Consider the following 20,395-nt stretch of genomic DNA (forward strand, 5'->3'; position numbering starts at 1 on the left):
ATGATCATAACAAAATCTAAAAGATGCGTGTTACTGGTTGGTGTTCTCGTCGTTGTGGTAGCAACCATGTTCAAGTCCACGTGCTTACTGTTTTCATTACTAAAACATTCGGTGTGCACGCGTGCTTCAAAGCTTAAGTTATTTGCTAAAAGTAAAGGCTATTTTCTTGTTTTACACGTAGCCATCCATGTCAACTTCAGATGACATTGTAGTTAATACCGCAACTGAATCGGTTCAGCGCGCGGAAGACGATGGCAAGGCGTGTAGTGAGGTTGTTCAGGACTCGCTGGATGCTTCTGAAACCAGCGTCAATGACGGTATCACCACATCAAACGAAAATACAAACTCTGAAACTGCGGCATCCGAGGTAACGGACAAGGTCCACGATCCTTATTTCTATATCAAGAGAGATGAGTTCACCTCTGAGGTCCACAAGATCGAGATTGGCAATCTCCCCAAGATATTCGGCCACGGAGTAAGGCTTTACTTGGTACTCATTTTTTTAGTTCGACGCTTTGTTATTAGTCTATCAACACTTTATTTTTTTGCTTGTTTCCCGTCTTTTTGTGCAGCAAATGAAGAAACTTCTGTCTAAGACCTTACACTTGAATCCCCACAAAATCAAAGTCGTGAACAACGCGAGGTTTGCCTTTGTGTCTTTCAGGTAAATGCTGGCCAACTTCTTGCTTGCTAGTGAACCTCGATTATTAAAATTTCACTTTAACCCACAGGTCCGAAGAAGACCGTGAGAACGCCCTGCAAAAGATTCAGGGCTACACATTCAAAGGATGCGCGTTGACAGTAAAGGTATATTGTAACACTTGCACAACAGCGCCTTATTCTGCATATATATATATATATATATATATTGCTGTGGCAGTAAGAAAAAATATGTGGATGTGAAAACCGTGCACTTCTGAGTTTTGAAATGTTTTGCAGAAAGCGAATCCCATGGCTGATCCGCTTATTCAGAAAAGAAAACTCGGCGAAGCTGAAGACGTCATTCCGCAAAAAAGACAGTGTGACGAATCCAGCATCTCCGAGAGGTTTGTCCCTTACTGCGTTTTCTAAATGGGCGAAATATATACATATGCAAGACACCCTTTTCTGGAAATTGCATAGTCCGTTCGTATTGGGTTCGTAATCTCTGGTGCTTCTCGCTGTGTTTAATATGATCTTACTTGCACTTACCTTCAAAATTTACATTTATTGGTTTTGTTTGCTTCATCACAATTAACTAATGAGCACAGGTCAGCTAGATTAGCAGAACTCATTCTTTCTCACTTACGAAATATACCTTTAGCTTAGGGCTCACCTAGACTCGAACTCGCCAGAAATTGCACCCTGCTGAATGCACTCAAATCACGGAATCATTCACTCTGACTCGCAGAACCATATGCTCAATTAACCCCATTTTTATATAAGGAGTCCTAGCTAACGTTAGCCAAGCTGTTCAATGAAAGAAATGATTTAAAGAACACGGTGCAAGATACAATTTTAAGAACGACGGTGTTTGGTCCTCCGACCATAGATCTATTAATTGTAGTTTGCACCACATTTTTTAAAATATGTTTCTTTCCATTGAGCAGCTTGGCTAATGTTAGCTGAGACACACAGTATGCAGACTCAGATTCACATAGTGTCATATGGACTCAGCCTTGCATGAAGTCCCACGGACTCAAAAATGATTCAAATCAACTTTGAATCAGGCTTGCTTGAACTCACTTGTTTACACAAGCTCGGATTCACCTGGACTCACTCTAGCCTCACGGCCACTTCAACTCAGCTCACTCCAGTTCAGACTCGCCGTGGCTTGTAGTTCAAATTTCGCTTTGGATGTTAACTTAGATGCGACGACTTCTGATTTTGGCGCCTACGAAGTGCTAAACGTAAGCCAAATGCGGTTGTCCTCAGTGAGCTGCAGTGTGCTTAGCCAGTGGACTCGTGGCCGCGTTATCTACGCAGCGTAGCCTGCCGCAGCTACCAATAGCAGCCGCATATGGGAATTCACTTTATTGCGAACTAAAGCGTCCAGAAAAGAGTGAGGCGCAGGCTTCTCTTTGAAAAGAGAGCGTGTGAGAGAAAGGTGACTTCGCGCTCCGCTTGCGAGCTCCACACACCACGTGCGACAGCAAAACTGTTCACAGATGTTCACAGCAGCGTATGCTACCCACGGACTATGTTATTTCACCAAGCCCGAGGGGTGGTTCAGGGCCCCTTTAAAGGGACAATAAAGAGAAATATGGTTTCTTTTGTATCAGTAAATTACCCTTCTACAATATCAAGAACACCCCTCTTACCACAACGAGACGCTTGGTAAGCCAGAAAAAGTGCAATTACAAAAGCCGGGTGGTGACGCCTCCTTGAAGTTCCCGCACCAGCGTGCTGTGACGACATGGATTTTGACAGCATCCTCTAGGGCCTAGTTAATTCCTTAGCGCTAAAGATTGACTGCATTGTGTTCTGAAGGAGCCAAAGATTGAGCATGGCGAGTTTCGGGAACTTATACTGTGCTAACGCGGCCGAAATACGAAAAAAAAAAATACTTTAACATCCGTGACGTCACAGTGAAGCACTGTTGTTGGAGATTCGGCGCGAAATTCAGAAACTGAAACTTCGACCTTCATTTTCTCTTCTGATAATCCGCCTATGATTTCAATGAACGCTTTATCTGTCTAAACTGATTTATTGTTTTGCTTTAGTGTCCCTTTAAGTTGCCAGTCTGTGTCCATATCCCTTGCAAACCATTTCTTTTAAAGGAACACTAAGGAAAAAATCCAGTTGAGCTCAATTTGTAAATTACACATCTACAATATGAAAAAAAAAAGAGAGTCACAATATTGTGAGAGGAAGCATAATTAGCCAGAGAAGATGCAGAAAACAAAAGATGACTGATGATGCCACTGTGATGTTCCGACACAAGTTCACCATTACATAGTTGATTTTGATGGCATCAGCTGGGGCCTAGCTGATTTTTTACCCCATAGTATTTTAAGGAGCCAAAGACCAAACCTGGCAAGTTTCGAGGACTTTCTGCTGTGCCATAGCAGCCCATATACGATAAAATACTTTTAAATCTGCTATGTCACACTGAAGTACTGATGCTGCGGCTTCAGTGTGAAATTTAATAAATTTAAGTTTGGCCTTTATTTTCTGTTTGAGTAAACTTAACGAATGCACAGTTTTGGAAGAATACCTGATCGGTCTTATTTGAGTTATAGTTTTTTCTTTAGTGTCCGTTTAATTCAATTGTCTTGGTCGTAGAGGCCGCATTTCCAAATTATTCCTATGCTTAAGTGGCAATATGTTGAATTTTAGTGGCTACTGAAGAGCAGTTGATGGTTAGGTATTACATACATTTGTTTTATGGTATACATATATATGCGGTCATAAAATTACTCTAGTGTAATAGGATAGTCCGTCAAACATGCTGAGCAGATTGTACCCATTCCTGGGGTCTCCTATCATCGCCACCAATGGTCAAAACACAAGGAACGCCTTTCCTATCTTCTCTTTGGCCTGATAAAGTCGTTCGCAATCAGTGCTAGGTGTGATGCTGTGCGATGTATCACAGGCATAGCATCATACACCAGGTTGATTAAATCTGGGGCATTTAATTTGAGACATTTTGTGCACGCAGCTTCCACGCTGTTTGGCGTTCTCGACAATTTATGGTTAGTGTGAGTGTGAGCCCAGGTAGAAAGTTTATTCTCTTAAAAGTTTTGTTCTTAAGCTCTGCTGTGTTCTAGGCTTTCCCCGCACACAGTGCTGTGTTTTTCCGTAGTCCATTTAATTGCCAGCCTGTCCTTACTTACCATGTGGTAAGAAGAGGCCACTACCTCTGTCAAGGCTAGCCATGTCCTCAGCTTTCAATAAAATCTGTGTTATATAAAAAAAAGTTTTCAGATTTTGTCCTACTCATAAACCGCATATCCAACCTTAGTGGGTGGAAGGAGCCATTTTCCTGTTTTAAAGATATACAGAAGATGGAAAAAGAAAAGGTATAATTCTTACGTGCAAGTCTTTATGCTACCTGTGACCTTGCATTAGTTACAAAGTATTGCAAGATTGAATATGTAAATAACATGTAGGGCTGGTAACTAGTCAAAATTTTAACCCATTTAATCAGAGCCATTTAATCAAATAATCTGTTAATCAGATTGATGGGTTAACATACCTAAGTGAACTGAAATATTAAAACTGGTGATTTGAAGGAAAAACAAGCCATGCAATTTTAATTGGCATTTGCCTTCAATGTCGCATCACAGACACCTTCCTTGGGTGTACATGCATCAAGCACATTATAAACACCCTCGGGTGCAATCATTAGTCCAGCAGAAGTCTTGCTGCCTTCAGAAGTACAGGACACGGGGGTAGCTTTTGCCTTAAGACATGCGCAGGCACCATCTTACCATCGGAACATTTTAACTCAGCCTGTCGCTTCCTTTCTTACAAAGTGGCAGCGTCAATGCCGATGCATGCCTGGTTTTGCTCATGTCACCTCAGGCTATTAATCGTGAATAATTGGCTGGTTAATCAATCAATTAACCAGGCACTGATAACATGCTTTGCAGAATCAGAGAATCTGTGGCTTCCTGGTCAGACCTCCCATATCAGCAGCAACTGGAGCAGAAGGAAGAACAGATGAGAAAAGTCATGGTGAAGTATGCTCGGAAACTCGAGCAAGTTAACCCGGGTCTGAAGTCATGGATCAACAAGCAAAGGTCAGAAAGATTGAGTCTTGGATATATAGGAAATGGTTATTGCATAAAATTTTCGAATGTTGGTGAGTGCATTGAGCTGAAATGGCCCAGAAGTTTGTTGATAGTATTCTGGCTTGGCACAGCGGCACACCGTGCATTGGAAGAAACAAGATAGAAACATGGTGTGGGTCAGGTGTCAAGAGTAACTTGCAGGTAATGACAAGTTTTTGTTATAAGCTATTTTACTGCGGTGTCCCACAATCCTCCATCAACCATTGCAAGGCAAACCATGGCAGAAATGTATGTACAGTATGGGCCTAACTGGTGGAATGCTGTAGTATTCAACTACTAAATGTTCTTGCATGTTTCGTCTGTTTTTATTGGACAATAAGTGAGTAGTATTAGGCATGGGACAGTCGTCTACCAAGCATAGGCCTTCGTATGTTATCCAAGTTGCAATGAGCGCTTCAACATTTAAGTGTTTCTTCCAAGTTGGACTTATGCTGTACATTGGATGGATACTGTGACACTCTAACAAGAGGTGATGATGATGATGATGAACCTCTATCATGCCTTGTACCCACTGACGGGGATAGATGTTCAGTGGTCTCTACAGTTCTTTCACTGCATACACTTGTGTCATATTTATACCAGAGGTCGTATTATGTAAGGGTTCTTTTCCTTTGGCACTATCGATTTCTCATCCCCAGTCACTGTGAATAGCTAATACTGGTGCGGAATAACAATGGCTAGGCGTCCTGCCAACCAGTGACGACGTGCGAAAAGCAAATCAAAAGAGTCATTGCAATATGTTGCAGCCCCAGAACTGCACAAGTGCCACCTTGGATGGAAACAACTTTTCCAAGGCATGTTGACGCACTTAACAATGCATTAAAATGCCTGTAAAATGGTGCACGCATCCAGATGACATTCTTGGTTATTTGCAAGTGGCCCTTACTGAGAAACTTTGATAATATGCTCACACTGCTTCTGTTTTATTTCCTCTTCATACAGTAGCAGTGTTTCTTCTTATATCCTAATGTCTGCAACAGTAAAAGGCTAGTGTGTTAGTGTCATTGTTAACAACTATCACCCTACTGCAAGTGTTTCTGCCATTAAATCCAAGTTAGACATTCCTCTCTTCGCCGACCGCATGAGAATATCATGTTTATGTCTGTTCCACAAAATCTGTTTCCACAGTCACGTGCTATGTGTTCATGCTGGATAGCAAAAGCACCCTACATTTCTGCACGAGTGTACCATCGTCACAAGGTCCGCATTCTTTCCTCCAATGGTGTGATATATAGCCACTCATTTTTCGCACAAAATTGTCGTGAATAGAATGATCTGCCAGGCCAAATAGTTTCCACTACTGACGTCGGTCTATTCTGCAAACCAGGAAAATTCTGCAGTGGGCTAGTTGCTTAAACATACTACAGTTCTTGTGCAAGAATAACGAATGGACGGACTCTACGCACTTCAGTCTATCCATTCATTAAGCTTACACAAAAACTCTAGTATTCTGTAAAGCACTTAATAGTATTTTTTAACACATCTTTCTACTCACCTGCCACTGTTTCCTTGTGTCAGTTTTGTGTTAGCTGCCTACAGCACGCTTATGGATTTTTTTTCTGTTCCTGTAGTGTTCAACAGAATATTTGTTATTTATTCGTGTATATATCTTTCATACTTTTGTATGTATTCATGAACCCCTCCCCTCTGTATTCCCTAATAGTAAAATAAATTAATAAATACTAAATAAACATACTTTTTATGCAGGGCAGTGCATAAATTGGGTGTTTGCTCTCTTGAGCCCATCAAAGCGTCTCCAGTCGTAGACGGCTATCGCAACAAGAATGAGTTCACGGTGGGTCGACACCTAGAGACGGGAGAGGTCGTTGTCGGCTTCCGCATCAGCAGCTACAGACAGGGGTCGATGAGCGTTGCTTCGGCGGCTGACCTCCCCAACATTCCTGAGTCTGCAAAGAAGGTCGCTAAGGTATGGTGTTCTTTGTAAAATGTAGTGGCTCAGACAGCATCAGTATTCATTTTAATTGCTTTATTAGTTTACTAGTGCTTGTACTCATCATTGATTGGATTTGTTTGAACTTTGCTGCTTTCTATCTCATCAGCATGTATCAAGCAGAATGTAGTTGTCATTCTTCACATGAAGGCACAGAAGGAGTGCTTGAATGCAGGTGGTTAGCTGTTCATTCACTCAGTGTCTTGTCTCATGTATAAAATTTCTTGCACGATATCTCCGCTTCTGCTCAACATAGGACAGAATTTATTCGAGCCTTGGTGTTTTTTATGTCAGCATGTACCAAGCAGGAATGTAGATTTTGTGCTTCACATAGAGGTACAAATGGTAGTTACTAGAATGCAGGGGATTAGGTTGTAGATGGCTCTGTGTCTGGCTTTACGTGCAAAGTTTCTTAATGGTATGTTCTTTTGGGCTCCACATATTGAGACGAAATAAAGGTTTTCTTCTAAGCTAAGTCAGCACTTGGAACACTACCAAGTCCTACATCATTCTGTTATGTCATTCTTGTGTAATGCCTGTGTAAAGAAAAAAAAAAACGCATGCATTCATATAAACTTGCTAAATACCTCGTCAGGGTGCTCTTTATGTCGACAGTACCATGTGAAACAAAAAGCTTTTCTATATTCTAAAGAGTTATGTGCAGTGCACAGGCAAAACTGATTTAATCAATTTAAGTAAATATTTTTTGCTTGCACACCTTTTATTGACATCCAGGTTCCTTTCTCAGTTTTTCTGTGTGTGCTTCCTGTAACAAGTCTCTTTGCTGTTTAAGGAAAGTGTCGGTTGAGAGTCAGCACACTCCCAGCATACCCTTGTTCTCACGTTCATTGCTTCATGAAATGTTTGCTGGATCTTCTCGTAGTGCTTTCAAGATTATGTGCAGCAGTCTGGCAAGGAGCCCTTCAACCCAGAGACGCACGAAGGTTATTGGCGCCAACTGACCGTGCGCACCACCAGGCGAAGCCATATCATGGCCATTGCAGTCATACATCCTCAGGCACTCAGCGAGGTTCGTTTATCCACTTGCACTTCCCATATTGTGTACAGTTAATGTCCGATTTTTCGGACTCCCTAGGGGCCACCGAAAATGTAAAAAAAGAAATAAAAATAAACTAAATTTAATACATGCCTTTTATAGTCACAAAGGGTTAAAATCACCACAGGCTCACCCAAAAGAGCTCTGAAGGCCGGCCAGTGCACTTATTAATTGTATCGGTGCTCGTACTGTGACAGGAGACGGCGGCTGCATGTGTGTAGGATTAAAGAATATGTACCTGCTGTGTCCCATGACAGTGGCCCCTTTCTGCTCTTGGTATGCTTCACTTAAATATGCTTTAGCAAGGTAGTGCGTTGGGCGAGTTGGTGCATAGCTAAACGAATTAATTGTGGCGCAAGGAAAAGAAAAAGAAAAACCAAGAAGGAGACAGGATAGGGCCCCCTATCCGCCAGTGGCCGCTGCTGCTTCCTCGGTCTCTCGTCGCGCAGAATGTCGATGGCACTCGGCATTGGCACTGCTGGCGCTGGCAGCACATACCGCTATGGTACATTACTCACAGCACAAAACTCGAAGGACCGCTCAGCGGCGTTCAGTCGGACATTAATGCTTTCGCATTCACAAGTCACGAGTGCTTGGGCGTCCTCAGATTTTTTTTTTTATGTCTGATTCCACAACTTCACTTTACATTTCCTCATTCTGCCACTCAGTGCTTGTCCTTAGCGTAGTAATTGCTAGAACTAGCAGCATCCTTGTCCACTTTATAGGTGTTGTTTTATTTCCCTGCATGCATTATACACAGCTTCACTGATACCTTATGTAGATGTTATTAGCTCTCCAATTAATGTAGACAGTATTGTGCGCTGAACTTCTTGCTTCGTTCTTGTACATTTACTAGTATACATATGTAGCCAGCTGCCTCGGCACCTGAGCATGGACACCCGGTCAACCGGTAAACTAATTTTTAAAATCTCAATCATAATATGGCATGCATCAGACATGTGCATCTCAATTTGTACAGTCGACTTCTGTTAATTCGACCCAGATGGGACCGGTGAAGCTGATTGAATTATCTGGTGGGTCATATTAACAAGAGGCAGAAAAAAAAATGGCAAATCACACCGCTCGTTTATTTGACTGTATTTTCCCAATTCTAACACGCCCCCAGATCAAGCGGGCGCATGCTTTCTATGTGTCCAAAGAAGAAAACTAATGTACAAATGACATTAAAGCTCCAAAACAAAGTAGAAATGTAATGCGCACCCGATTTTTTAGCAAGATAAATGAACAAGGTTTTAATGTGTTGCACAATGGCAGCTGGTTTTCTAGTCTGCTTTGCCGCAATGCATTCATGTTAGGCGGTAAAGCATACAAACGCTACTAACACAGTTTTGGTATTGTGTCCGATTGCACCACATGACCAATTTTCAGGTCAAATTTCTTGAAAAAAGATTACTTTGTCAGAATCAAGCAAATACCGTAATCAGACATTGTGAGTTAGTTATTGCTTGAAAATCTTCCTAGGGCGGGTGAAAAATGGACGTTTTCAACGAGAAATGATGCGTATTCACTGTGTTCGCTGTCCCCTAAGCTCCACCAAGACAAACCCTGCCTCTAGAGTGATTTCAATTGATTTCAGCATAGGGGCCAGGTGCGTGTTTGCTGACTGGTTAGGTTTGAATTAACCGCCAAAAGCTCATTTTAGGATCGAAATAATGAAAATTTGGGCCCATAGAAATGCACGGGTGCCATCCAGGAACTACAGCCTTGATTGAATAAAACGAAAAATTGAAATGACCAGAGTCAAATCGACAAAATTCTACTGTGTAGTATTACAGCCATGCACCTGCGCCTTTGATGGCAGCTGATAAGCCTCATTGCTGCTGCTACTGATGCGTTGAATATTGCATAAATCTTTATTGCCGTCTTTTATCTTATCTTTCTTTTTCTGATTCTTGCTGTGGCCTTCAGGAGGACATCTCGCAGGAGAAAGAAAAACTGCGCCAGTTTTTCACAGAGGGTCCTGGTAAACCAAGTGGTGTCACTTCGTTTCATTTCCAGAGGTTTGACAAAAAGCGCTCTGATGAGGAGCAGCCAGATTATGAACATGTTTTTGGGACAGAGGTGAGGAATCTACATGTCATAATGTTGTGCGGTTGCAAGTAACACTGGTGACCATTCTTGCCATTGTCCTCATTATAATCACAAACAAGATTACAGTGATCGTGATCGTGGTGTTAGTCAAGTGAAATATAGTGAAAAGGAAAGTATCTTTGAATGTGATCATCCAAGAATACGGCCCAAGTTTGTCAAAGTGTTGCTGCCGCACATACATTTGCCTTTGGCCTAGACATTCCATGGCTTGTGATTTGCTAGCAGTGCCTTTCATGCTATTCCTTTTCACCCTTTTCACATGGTGATCGGTGGTCTGAATCTGCACTTATTATCAACTGGCCATGAACGGTGGATAATAAGAGTAGCATAGAATTGAACTGAAAGCATCGCTACGAAATCACGGCTCGTATCTCTATCTTTGTCATGCTGACGCTACAGATAGACGAAAGTACAGTCAATACATGCACCAAATTCTCATTGGCGAAGCTAGGCTTTGCTAGTTTCGGTTTCAAGGAGGCCCTGCCGATATGGTTGGCAACCATGCCAGCAGTGTATGCAATGTATCTCTGTGGTCGAATATTACATGATAACAATGACTGTTATTGCGTGATGGGCTGAGAACAAATCACCGCAAGGTGGCCTTAAATATCCGCCGTTAATACATCTCTACCAGAAATATTGTGTTCCAATACTGACAGGCACCAGTTTCCGGGACAACAGAAGAAGCAGAGAACTTTTTTTGGTTTTTATGAGGTTTTGAAGTTGGTTACCAGATCAACTGTTTCTTCCTAAGATAAGCCTGCATGTTTGTAACATCAATTTGTACAAAATATTTTTTTGTGAGCTCTATTGTGTTCACACCAAAGCAATGTGTTCCTAAATCATTCTTTCACGTTAAGGAAATATTTGACCCACAGCTTTATTGAAAAGTTTCACTATTCGAACACCCGAACACTTCAATCATTCATAATCTTGAAGTTTGAGCTGGGCAAGCATCGGCGAGGCTGACTCCTTGCAATGCTTTCTGATTTGCTTTCTGACCGAAGGACATTGAAGAAAGTCTCCTTGGTCTGACGTTCCAAGTAAGCCCCGATGCGTTCTTTCAAGTGAACACGCCGGCTGCAGAAGTGTTGTACAGGGCTGCGGAAGAAGTTGCAGGTCTTAATGCAGAAACAACTCTTCTCGACATCTGCTGTGGCACAGGAACCATCGGTCTGTCTCTGGCTTCGGTGAGTAGGGCTTACACAAACTGTGAAGCGAGTGACTGGGGATGCTGTTATTAACAAACTACAAACGGAACCTCGGGAGACCAGGGAAATTGGTTCCGTTTAACAGGAGTTTCATTTTCTGAGAGACAACGCTCAAGGGTTGTATGAATACAAAACCAACCAACCATGAGGACGGTGTTCCGTTTAAGCGGCAGTTCCGTATAGGCGATTTCCATTTATCGTGATTCCACTGTAATGCAGCCAGCAGACAATGAAACCAAGGAGAGCCGTGCTCTGAACTTAATTTATGAGTTGACTCGGTAAGCTTGCTTTTCAGACGGTCACCCAACGTCTAACCAAGAATGTCATTTTTTTTTTTTTTTTTTGCATTAACCGTTGAGATTATAAAATTATTTGCCTTCATTGCCTAGAACACTTATCCTGTCGGTTAGGGCCCAAGACCCGCATGTTTTCTTCCTTATTTCTTTTTAATTCTTCTGCTCACCTTTTTCGAGGGTGTTTCTAAAACTTGGATCCACAGTCAATGTACCTGTATGTGTGTTGTGTGGGATGGGAGGGAGGGGAAGGTCAAAGTGAAGTGAAATTTATCATATGCGCTGTAGGCGCGGCTGCTGCTTACTGCATGTCCTTACTGCATGTGCTGCTGCATGTCCAAGTTTATGCAGCTGATAAAACTAATATCCTTACTTCGTATAGCTGTCGGCTAATTTGCTATCGTAGTCGATGCTTCACCTTTCGAGCAAAACTGCGACTTTTTATAAATGGTGAAGATATTTTACACTACTCCTTGCACCACCCAATTTATTGTGATTTTCCCCAATGTTCCTTTTTGTCGTCAAACACTTTTATGTTTCTGACTTAATTGTAAACACGCTTTTCTCACTACCCAGCAAATTTCGATTCTCATATTTTGAGCCATTTTCTTTGGGTGCTTTTGTAGAAAACATTGGAACTCGGGAAGACTGCAACAGAGGACACGCTGTCGCCCATATCGGAAACGTTACAATGACTCCATCACAGTTGTCGCTGTAAAACAGTTGCATACAGTCGAACACACTTAATATAGCACTATCAAGTGGCAAGAAAAGTTTGTTATAACAGATATTTGTTATAACCAGGTTGCACAAAAAAACAGAGGGGACAGACCGAACAGTGTAGTAATTAGACAGACAGAATTGCTGTCGAAACCATTTATAACATGACTCGGATGTAACAACCAGCAGCCGCCGCGCCGTGAATTTTGTACCGTTCTGTGGTAAAATAAACTGCTTACTACAATGTTCTGATGCCGCATAATGGGTAATAACAATTGAACCTTGCTACTGGTTGTCTGCATCAGAAAAAAAAGAGCAATGTAGAGGGGGGGGGGGGGGGGTAAGCAAGCCGGCACGTCCGTCTGCGTCTGGAACTCAAAATGCTGTAAAAAAAGAAAAAAAGTGAGCTGCCAGATGCATGTGTGGCACACAGGCAGAGTGGGTGGCTAGCATTTTTTGTTATTGCGAGTTCGATTGCATAAGTGAGCTTGAGCATTTTCTTTTCCCTATGAAGTGCAGATGTGTGTGCTATGTCTTCCAGTCGTCAACATGTTGCTGTCTTTATCTTGTTCAGAAATTACATATCTGTACTACCACATGGAATTCTACTGCCAGTGGAACCGCACCGTTCTTGCTGTTCTAGTTGCCTCAAGCATGCTTCAATATTGCCGTATCGAGAGGCTGAGTGGCAACAGTAAAAATGAAGTATGGCGGTCATTTCAGAAATAGGTATGCAGGGCGGGATTTTAAGACAGCCTGAAAGCTTTCAAATCAACCTTTCTCATTTCTTCAGCTTGAAAAGTCGCCTGCAGGGCCATAAACACTCTTAAGAGGAATGGGGTTCTGCAGCACATACGCCAATGCGAAATTGTTGCTACAGTTGCATTTCATTATGGGAGCTCTCTCTTTAGTCGTGAAATTCAATAAAAAATATCCATACTGAAAGCTTCCTCACAGATAGTTCTTATATTTTCAGCTGCAATGTTTGGCTGTTCTTGTTTAATAAATATTGTGATTCTTCAAAAGACACTTAGAAGTACAATGGTATATTTTTCGTCATTGATAAAATTTTTAATTTTACATATTGGGGTCAACAGTGTGCTAACATGGGTCGGTACGTACTTATGCAAAGAAACAGTGCTTTTGAACGGGGAAAGAGGAGACAACAGACATGAGTGGTGCGTACACATGACAGACACGAGCTTTAACGTACTTGACATATTACCCATCTTGTGAAGAGACATCCATGACGTGTGCATATATTGATCTGCCAAATGTTGCAGCAAGCATGTCACGGCTGAGATTTACAACCACTAGATTGTTGTGGAAACTTGAAGTTTTTGAGAAATAATGTGGAGTTGCTAAGTACTGAAAGCAAGGACCTTTGCTCGACCTTAGCTTGGAGTTTGAAAAAAAAAAAAGAAACTGTCCGCCACACTTTTCTATCACTCAAGTGGCAAGAGTGAATTCATGTTTAGCGGTATTGCAACAAAAGTGTGGCCATCTTTTGAGAAGGAAGCATACCAATTAGAGCAATCAACACTTTGTTTATAGTAGTCTGTATTATCACAGTTGCATCAGTGTAATGTTTCTTTTTTTTTGCCTGAAATAAATCAGTACTATGCTTTACTTTTCGATCTTCTTTCCTTTTCCTTAACGCTTATTTTTTTCTTTTTTTGCACACTATTTCTGTAGCTTATTTTGATGTGATGGTTGTCAAGCGATCAGACTAACAAAACGTGACATTTCTTTTGTTGGAAGTTTAATTTAAATAACCATCAGACCTTAAGAAATTCTATATGTTGTGAAGAAGTTGCTGATATTTTTGTTTTACTACCTGCCTTTCTTTGTGGTATATTTTAGAGAAAAATGAGGATACATAATTGGCATTTATCGGTAGTCAAATGGTCATTTCTGCATCGTCTGGATAGTCGTTAGTTTCAATAATTGTATTTCCAAAAATTTGGTTACATATGTGATTAAGAGCTGCAGTGATAAACTTTAAGGCTTATTTTCAGTGATTTGGTACATATCTGTTCTCACAACGTAAATTGAATTATTTTAACTGTGGAGTCATACTGTCACTTGCACTTGGTCAGAAGTTTATTTTCTTTCGTTCTCTGTATCATTTTTTACTCTCTTTACAGAAAGTGAAGAAAGTTTATGGTGTTGAGGTATGCAGAAGAGCTGTGCAGAATGCCAAGCGCAATGCAGAACTCAATGGCGAGTAACATTTGCTGCATCGTGACGTGGATCAGTAATGTGGAAGCAAAAAGCAGTCTGCGAACCGGCCTTTGGGATGTGCACTTACTATAACTAGTAATGACAGTCTTTATTGAATATTTATACATGATTTCCTCACATTTCTCACCTCTCTCGGTTGACAAACCCGCTGTGGTGGCATGGTGACTGTGGCATTATGCTGCCGAGCTTATGATGACGGATTTGACTTACAACTGCGGTGGTGGCGTTTCGATGGGAGTGCCACACATTAACGCTCGTGTACTTTGATTTAGGAGCCCCAGGTGGCCAAAATTAATCTGGAGTCTTCCGCTACGACATCTATTGTTGCCTTGGGACATTAAGCCCGGTCAGTCAATCAATCAATAATTCTGTTGACAGTGCTATGTAGTGGCTTAATCACACATACAGAGTGATCAAGAAGTCATTCTCCAGCTGACACAAGCACTACAAACATTGCACATACCTTTTATTGTGTATACTTGATGTTGCCTGGTAAAAAAAAAACAGCTAATTTCCCAATTAATTTTTTTGCTGCGCCGCAATTTATTGAAATGTTAATAACTATATATGTTTGAAGTGCTCTTTTGTCATTTCACGCAGAGATCCCTTTCTTTTTGTCGTCCTGCACAAACTTGTCTAATCAATATGTAATTATTAATCATTGTAAATTACCTCACAAGCATCACAAACACATGCTGGTCTGTGCTGAAGTATGAGAAAAGTGATATCTGCCAATAAGTTATTGGACCACTGTTCACTTTTCTAGCTGCCTGTAGTGTATTTAGCAAAAACCAAACCATATTTATTTACCTGAATCAGATGCCCACCGAATCGTTCAGTGGCTATGGTGTTGGGCTGCTGAACACGAGGTCGCGGGACCGAATCCCGGCCACGGCGGCCGCATTTTGATGGGGGCGAAATGCGAAAACACCTGTGTACTCAGATTTAGGTGCACGTTAAAGAACCCCAAGTGGTCCATATTTCTGGAGTCCCCCCTACGGCGTGCCTCATAATCAGATCATGGTTTTGGCACGTAAAACCCCATAATTTAATTTTTTTTACCTGAATCAAATCTTTCATCGGTAGCCATGCTTCATCTGTGTGCATCGTGTAACAGGCCTTGTCCATGTCGCCAAGTAAAGTGTGCATGTTTCTCTGCTTCCGTATGGCACATTCATAGGCATCAAGAATGCTAGTTTTGTGCAAGGAAAAGCTGAAGATGTCATACAGGATGTGATCCGCTCGGTTGGGAACAGCGAGGAAATTGTGGCCATTGTAGATCCACCGAGGCAGGGCCTGCGTAAGTGCTTCTTCAGTTATTTCTTTTTCTTTCTTGTCAAAATAACTAACAATGGGACATCGAGAGGGCACCTGGTAAGAAATGCAGTGCCCAGTACTATATCATGGATGGGATCAGTAGCCACAGTACAAATGGTTCTTGACTTGCAGGTGGACAGCGCAGTGGTTGTCTTGCCTTTTGCTACCAATGAAATTGAGATAACGTATTGTCCTATGACCCGCATATTTTTGTTTGAGCAATACATAATTGCGCAAGCACCAAATGTACGGATGACTATAGGAGGTAAGGGCCGTCAGCTGTGGATTTAATTGACAGCCAGCGAGCTAGGCCTACTGGCGATTGGCAGCTGTCTGCAAACCCGCTGCTCATATAGACATGCCTTTACTGACATTGTGAGAAATTACAGAGAATCGTGAAATTGTGCAAATACATTTGGGTGTTGTACTAGACTATTTCTGTGCAAGTCTGTATACGTATAATCATCGTAAAAATGCTGGCTTTACAGACAACAAAGTCTTGCGCACCCTTCGATGGACTGCCTCAATCAAGAAGCTGGTGTATGTCTCATGCAACCCGGAAGGAGCACTGCAGAACTTTCTAGAGTAAGAAATTGTACCTTCTCTTTAGTTTCGATAACCATTTGTTCATGGTTAAAAAACCAAGGCAAAATTGTGTAGACAGAAGCGAGAAAAGGAACTGCATCATTCTTTTGCAACTACTATTCTGCGTCCTTTTGTGGTGGCTTTTAAGTCATGAAGCGTCACTTGTTTGCTGAGCATTTCATGCTAACAAGCTTCAGTCAACTCTGTCGACTGCTAACTAAATTCACGCTCTTTGTGATAACAGACCAATTTCACTATGCTGACAGTGCATATGCATTTTGATTTGGCAGGTTTCTTGACAACCTTATAATGCTTTACTATTATGCTATACTTTTGAGGCAATCTTGAGTAAAGTGCTGTGGCTAGCCATGTTGCAAGTTTTGCCAGTAGATTATTACGATGGTGTTGCACTACTTCAATATGAAATGTTTCTGAGCATTCGTATTTTGGGGTGCTGTGAGAATGTAGAATTCATAGACAAAGATGCCATTTTTGATCTGTCGCTTGAGGAAGCAGTACTAAAGTTACTGACAGCCTACATGACAGCAGCGTTACAGTGAAATTTATAGCAACATTTGCTGCAAAATTGCACGATAAAATCTCATAACACGTATTTGTTGCAAATTTTCAGCAGCTAGCACTACACTGGAACAACATTTGTGCTTGTGTGTACCTTTTATAAACATAGTTGTGTTTAAACATATAGCCTCTCAAGCAAAACGTGTGTAAATTCGCCACATGCACATGCTTACATGTATGTACGTGCTAATACGTGTGTGTGAACAATTTGCTAGGCTTTACAGGCCACTGTGTGTTTGACCAGAGACTTAATTATGTGACAACTCTTTTTTTTTTTTTTTTCATTCCCCATCATTGGCTTGCATGCCATCACCACGCTGCCGTTATCACCAGGATGGGTTATTCAGTATGAATCTAAGGAAAAAAATTCTAGCAGTGGATCTGCTTAGGGTACACTGTGGGCTGTATAGTAAAGGTCCTATTTCATCTTTAATGCTCTATTCCACATTTAGTCATCGCCTTTGGTGTTTTAGGCCTTGCATTACCTTATACATACCTGCCAACTCTCCGGAGTGTTTCATAAACTTTAAGAATTTGGGATCACTTTACGGTTCTACAAATGTTGCATCAAGTTTTATGAAAAATGCTGTTTCCCGTTGGAAGTTTTCTGGTGGTGAAATACTGCATGAGCGGCACTCGCTTCAAGCAATTTAAAACAGACAAGTTTCTGAAGCAGACACAATCTGCAGCAGCACATTCGCTGAAAGACTTACTGTGATACAGTCAAACCTCGATATACCGAAGTTGTACGTGCGGCGAAAAACTTCGTTCTATCGAGGTTTCGTTAATTCAATAGAACTAAGATGGGGAAATAAACATACTTCGTTACATCGCGAATTTCGTTAAAGCAAGGTTTGTTATATCGAGGTTTGACTGTATAGAAAACAATGCATTCGTTGTCAGTTTTAGCTGTTCCAACCTTGCTGCTGCTGCTGCTTGTGTGTTGCGTCTAAAGCTAAGCCATGGTTAGTAAAGTGCGCACATATCCCACAAAAGGCAACCTTAAAATGAGTAGTATAATGCGGAATATAGGTCGAGGTGGAATATAGGTCGACCCCCCTACCTTGACCAGCAAAAAAAAAAAACACAAACACACACACGGAACTGTTCACTGATGCACTTTATTCAGTCCTCCGAACTGTCGGAGCTCTCCTCCGAGGACGACTGCTTTTCGCTAGCCGCCTCCCACAACATGTCGTCCTCGGTGCCGTCGAGAGCGTTGCTGATGCAGCACTTCTTGAATGCGCGCACCACCATTTCTTCAGGCAGAGACCTCCATGCCTCGGAGACCCAAGCACAAACTGTCGCGAGAGGTGGCCTGCGCAGCCGGCCTGTCGGAGTCCGCGGGTTGTCGCCAGCCATCCAATCATTGTAAAAAGCACGCACACGGTCCTTAAAAGGCTTGTTGAGGACGACGTCCAGCGGTTGCAGCGTTGACGTCATCCCTCCCGGAATGACGACAAGATCGGTCTTCCCGTCGCGAAGCGCCTCCTTCACCGATGTCGTCAAATGCCCGCGAAATGCATCCAACACGAGCATGTTCCGGCGCTGCAGGAGGGCTCCGGGCCGCCGGTTCCACACTGTGCGGATCCACTCGCGCATTAGGGCCTCGTCCATGTACCCCTTCTCGTTTACGCGGACGACGACATCCCGCGGGAAGGCTTCCTTCGGCAGCGTCTTCCGCTTAAAGATGATGAACGGGGGCAACTTTCTGCCGTCGGCCGTGCAGGAAAGCATCACGGTGAAGCGCGAATGCTCGCTTCCGGTCGACAGCAGCTTCACCTCCTTTACCCCGCGTTCACAGACTGTTGTGGACGACGGCATGTCGAACCACACCGGCGTTTCGTCGGCGTTGCCGATCTGGCCGAACAGGTAGCCATGCTGCCGCCGGAGGCTATTCACGTAGAGCTGAAACTCTATCAACTTGTCCTCGTACTCCTCCGGCAGCTTCTGGCAGATTGACGTGCGCCGTCGAAGAGCAAACCCTTTGCGTCGCATGAAGCGGCGGACCCAATAAATGGACCCCTTGAATTCTTCCCCCGACAGACCGGCTTCACGGGCGAGCTCGACGGCTTTTGTGCGAATGAGCTCCGCACTCACTGGCAGGGACCTGGCACGGTACTCGCGGACGAAATCCGCCACTTTGTCCTCGAGTTCCGGGTGTACAGCTCGGCGACCGCGAAACGACGTCTTCCTTGCGTTACACACCGACAGTTTGGATTTCTGGTTGCGCCAGTACCTGACGCTTTTCTCAGACACTCCAAACTGCCACTGCGCCGACATGTTGCCATTCGCTTCCGCGAATTCGATAACTTTTCTTTTAAACGCGGCGGTGAACTGGCGCCGCGTCCCGGTATTCATAGCTGGCCGCAGAGCAAGGTCGCCACTCGCTAGGAACACGCTGAACAAGAAAAATGGCGTCGAGCGTTGGCCTATGGAGGCGATGCCGATGCTGATGCCCAAGAAGCATGCGACGCTCCCTGTTGCCAGACGATCACTCGATTTGTGCCAAGAGCCGGTATATAGGTCGAGGGGCGACTTTTTAGTGACATTTTTTGGAAAAAATCTCGAGCTATATTCCGCACTATACGGTATGTATTATCAGAAGTTTTCCTTATTACAGGCATAGACTTTGCAGCAACTTGTGAAAGTATTTTGATGTGTAGAAATCGATTTCAGTCGATGGCTACATTCATTTTCAATATGCTTGCCAATTAATTAGGAATGTTGCCTGTCCACAATACACTGTGGCAGCACCAAACTGCATGACTCTTTTGCTTTTTATGGAATAGCCCTGAAACTCCACAGTGGAAGTCCACATCCATACAAGATACATAATAAAGCAGCACTACTACTAGGATTTAGTTTAGTGGCGCAGTGCAGTAATGTTGTGACAACAAAATTCTTCAAGCCGGCGAGTAACGGCACAGTGGTGTACTGTCAACTTTCTTTCATTTCAGTTTAGCGAGGGCTGCGTCAAACAACTACAGAGGAGACCCGTTCGTGCTGACCAAGGCTGTGCCAGTGGATATGTTTCCCCACACACCACACTGCGAGCTTGTGCTCCTGATGGAGCGTCTCAGTGTATGATTAAAGCTCTGGGACTCAAAAGTCCATTAAGGTCATTTTACAGCCTAAGCTGTTATGGGCTCATTTCAATAGCCGTTTCGGGTCGCGATGATGCCGGCGTCCGCCGCGTAACCGCTGTCGCCGGAAATGCGAAAAAAGTACCCGATTCCCGCCGGGATCGAACCTGTGCCCGCTGCGTGGGAGCCGGATACTCTACCACTGAGCCACGCAAGCGCTTGCTATCGGGCCGCGGAAAATAGACTATAAGGCAAGCACGCAGGGACAGACGACTCGAGCCTCCGCCAGTATGGTGGCGCCATCTAGGTAAGATGCCTGCAAACGCAGCGTCTGCAGGTGCAGACGACGATATGCGATTCCGACGAGGCGTGCAGTCAACGTGCTGCCGAGCCTCCGCCAGTATGGTGGTGCCATCTAGTTAAGGTGCCTGCAAACACGGCGCGCCCGACATGTAAGTTGCAGCT

At 43.1% G+C, this 20,395-nt stretch overlaps 1 protein-coding gene across 1 annotated transcript; it reads left to right on the forward strand.

The window, feature by feature from the left end:
• Nucleotides 1-66: 66 nt before the first annotated feature.
• On the forward strand, nucleotides 67-19,969 carry LOC119446400 (tRNA (uracil-5-)-methyltransferase homolog A). The gene is made up of 13 exons (XM_037710823.2): nucleotides 67-475; nucleotides 573-664; nucleotides 732-807; nucleotides 940-1,046; nucleotides 4,575-4,724; nucleotides 6,483-6,702; nucleotides 7,610-7,756; nucleotides 9,713-9,865; nucleotides 10,903-11,085; nucleotides 14,267-14,342; nucleotides 15,544-15,663; nucleotides 16,169-16,265; nucleotides 19,805-19,969. Exons 1-13 carry the CDS (start codon nucleotides 188-190, stop codon nucleotides 19,932-19,934), a joined length of 1,839 nt encoding a protein of 612 aa, XP_037566751.1. The 5' UTR covers nucleotides 67-187; the 3' UTR covers nucleotides 19,935-19,969.
• Nucleotides 19,970-20,395: the final 426 nt, after the last annotated feature.

This window comes from Dermacentor silvarum, chromosome 3, assembly GCF_013339745.2.
Source record: "Dermacentor silvarum isolate Dsil-2018 chromosome 3, BIME_Dsil_1.4, whole genome shotgun sequence".
NCBI lineage: Eukaryota > Metazoa > Arthropoda > Arachnida > Ixodida > Ixodidae > Dermacentor > Dermacentor silvarum.